Raw genomic sequence first — 3,352 nt, forward strand, 5'->3', positions numbered from 1 at the left:
TTCATGTAGGAGTCCGGGGGAGCCTTGTTCTGAACTCTAAGGTGGGAAGTTGATGCTGGGGACTGCTACTCCCAGACTCGCAGCATGAAAGTTGTGATATCATCCTCGAACCATCAGCTTTGAAATTTAAAAAGAGTGGAGAAGACTCAAGAAGCAGCCCAAAGAATTCTTCTAGAAACTTAAAAGTACTTACCTCAGTTACCAGGTAAATAAGTGAGAAGCAAACTTTCACAGACAATTAATCATTGGCTAAAAGTTCCCAAAGACAAGCTGCAGATTACCATTGAAGTGACAGAAATGTTGCATAATGCCAGTTTACTCACTGATGATGTCGAAGACAGCTCAGAACTCCGACGTGGCTTTCCCGTGGCACACAGCATCTATGGAATTCCATCTGTCATCAATTCTGCCAACTATGTACATTTTCTTGACCTAGAGAAAGTCTTAACCCTTGATCACCCAGATGCAGTAAAGCTTTTTACTCGCCAGCTTTTAGAACTCCATCAGGGACAAGGCCTAGATACCTACTGGAGGGATAATTACACATGTCCCACTGAAGAAGAATATAAAGCAATGGTCCTGCAAAAGACAGGAGGACTATTCGGATTAGCAGTAGGTCTCATGCAGTTGTTCTCTGATTATAAAGAAGATTTAAAGCCACTGCTGAATACACCTGGGCTGTTTTTCCAAATTAGGGATGATTATGCTAATCTACACTCCAAAGAATATAGTGAAAACAAAAGCTTTTGTGAAGATCTAACAGAGGGAAAGTTCTCCTTCCCTACTGTTCATGCTATCTGGTGGAGGCCTGAAACCACCCAGGTGCAGAATCTCTTGCACCAGAGAACCGAAAACATAGATATTAAAAAATACTGTGTACATTATCTTAAGAAAGTAGGTTCTTTTGAATACACTCGGAATACTCTTAAAAAGCTTGAATCTAAAGCCTATAAACAAATTGATGCATGTGGTGGGAACCCTGAGCTAGTAGCGCTAACAAAACACTTAAGTAAAATGTTCGAAGAAGAGAATGAATAATATTAAGCCATTCTCGATTAGGTCTGATCGCTTAGTTGACTTTTTTTTGTCTTTTAGCCTATTGCCTTTTGAAAAATTTGGACCAAGCTGTTGGTCTCCAAAAACTGAGTGATAGTGGTGATGTGAGTGAGGTTGTTCAATGTAGAATCCCTGTGTACAGATAATCAGCATAGTACCAAGTTGAAGGAATCGCAAGGAGGCACATATAAATAAGTCTAATTTGGATGTGAGAATGTGCTATGATGGGATGTTGTGGCCAACTCTGCCACGCACATTCTGTTGATTCTGTCCATAAAGAAGACTTCAGCTTCTAGGAACTTTTATCCACATACTTCCTAACTGTATTATGTGGGCATTTTGCAATTCATCTACCCCATTTCCAAGCCATTGACTACTTGGGACCAGTTTCTATAGCTAGCTGGCCCAACGACCACAGGAACTCCTCTTTCTTCCTAAATGTTGTTGCTTAGAATAGCTCATTCTTCTCCCTGGAAACTCCCTTACTAAAGTCTTCCATGAAAAAGCTGACAGTGACAAGCAAAAAAGCAAAAACAAAAAAAAACTTACATCTGCTATCCCCTACCTCCCACTCCATCCCTCTCCCACCCCCTTGCCCTTGGCAACCACCAGTTTTTTCTCTATGTCCCTGATTCTGTTTCTGTTTCATAGATAGGTTCATTTGTGTCATATTTTAGATTCCACATATAAGTGATATCATACGGTATTTGTCTTTCTCTTTCTGACTTCACTTAGTATGATAATCTGTAGTTGTATTCATGTTGCTGCAAATGGCATTATTTCGTTCTTTATAATGGCTGAGTAGTATTTCATTGCATATATGTACCACATCTTCTTTATCCGTTCATCGGTCGATGGACATTTAGGCGGTTTCCATGTCTTGGCTATTGTAAATAGTGCTGCTATGAACATAGGGGTACGTGTATCTTTTTGAATTAGAGTTTTGTCTGGGTATATTCCCAGGAGTGAGATTGCTGGATCATATGGCAACACTATTTTTAGTTTTTTGAGGAACCTCCATACTGTTTTCCATAGCAGCTTCACCAACTTACATTCCCACCAACAGTGTAGGAGGGTAAAGTGAATAATTTTTAAAACTAATGCAAGAGCATTTATTATCCAGTTGGCCCCATGGAGAATCAGCACGTTGGAGATTTGAGGACCAGCTCTGCCTCAGGAGAGCTGGGTTTATTTGGACATGTTGTTTACCTTCTCTGACCTTGTTTCCCTTTTTTTTTTTTTTAATAAATTTATTTATTTTTGGTTGCGTTGTGTCTTCGTTGCTGCCTGCGGGCTTTCTCTAGTTGCAGAGAGCAGGGGCTACTCTTTGTTGCGGTGCACGAGCTTCTCATTGCAGTGGCTTCTCTTGTTGTGGAGCACAGGCTCTAGGTGTGCGGGCTTCAGTAGTTGTGACTCAAGGGCTCTGGAGCACAGGCTCAGTAGTTGTGGTGCACGGGCTTAGCTGCTCCGCGGCATGTGGGATCTTCCTGGACCAGAGCTTGAACCCGTGTCCCCTGCATTGGCAGGCGGATTCTTAACCACTGCACCACCAGGGAAGTCCCTGACCTTGTTTCCTTATCAGTAAAATGGGGATAATTTTTACCCTGCAGAACTACTGGAAGGATTTATTGGAATAATCTGTGTAAAGTCCCTGACATTGTATCTGGTGAGAAGCCAGAGGCTCTTTCCAATAATACTGTCAGTACTCAAATTATTTTATTTATTTATTATTATTATTATTTTTTGCGGTACGCGGGTCTCTCACTGTTGTGGCCTCTCCCGTTGCGGAGCACAGGCTCCGGACACACAGGCTCAGCGGCCATGGCTCACGGGCCTAGCTGCTCCGTGGCATGTGGGATCTTCCCGGACCGGGGCACGAACCCATGTCCCCTGCCTCGGCAGCCGGACTCTCAACCACTGCTCCACCATGGAAGCCCTCAAATTATTTTTTTGAAACTCATATTCTTAAAGTGCCTTCAGATTTAGTTTGAGTTACGGGGGAAAGAAAAGTTTCATAATCCTACAGTCATATTTCATTTTTGACATTAAAAAATATTGTTCAGGTTGGTCTTTTGACCTACTTATCAAACATTTGGTGGCTTTTGACTATTGCCAAAAATGAAATCACCATTAAACGACAGAAATGTATTGCCATTCAGGATATTTTAAAAATTACATATCATGATTTGGAGGCAAACCTAACAAAATAAGAGTTTCAAAAATGTTTGAGCAATGATTTCATCAATCTTGGCATTAATAAAAAGCTTCATAAAAAGACTAGCTGGAAGGTGCTAGA

The 3,352-nt window shown here is 41.4% G+C and overlaps 1 protein-coding gene across 1 annotated transcript; it reads left to right on the forward strand.

Moving 5' to 3' along the window:
- Positions 1–297: 297 nt before the first annotated feature.
- On the forward strand, positions 298–1,164 carry LOC137216962 (geranylgeranyl pyrophosphate synthase-like). The gene has a single exon (XM_067723088.1). It carries the CDS (start codon positions 298–300, stop codon positions 1,036–1,038), a length of 741 nt encoding a protein of 246 aa, XP_067579189.1. The 3' UTR covers positions 1,039–1,164.
- The last annotated feature ends 2,188 nt before the right edge of the window (positions 1,165–3,352 follow it).

The sequence above is a fragment of the Pseudorca crassidens genome, chromosome X (assembly GCF_039906515.1).
Source record: "Pseudorca crassidens isolate mPseCra1 chromosome X, mPseCra1.hap1, whole genome shotgun sequence".
Classification (NCBI taxonomy): domain Eukaryota; kingdom Metazoa; phylum Chordata; class Mammalia; order Artiodactyla; family Delphinidae; genus Pseudorca; species Pseudorca crassidens.

Coding starts and splice junctions, on each gene's coding strand:
- LOC137216962 (XM_067723088.1), top strand. CDS start 298: ATGTTGCATAATGCCAGTTTACTCACTGATGATGTCGAAGACAGCTCA.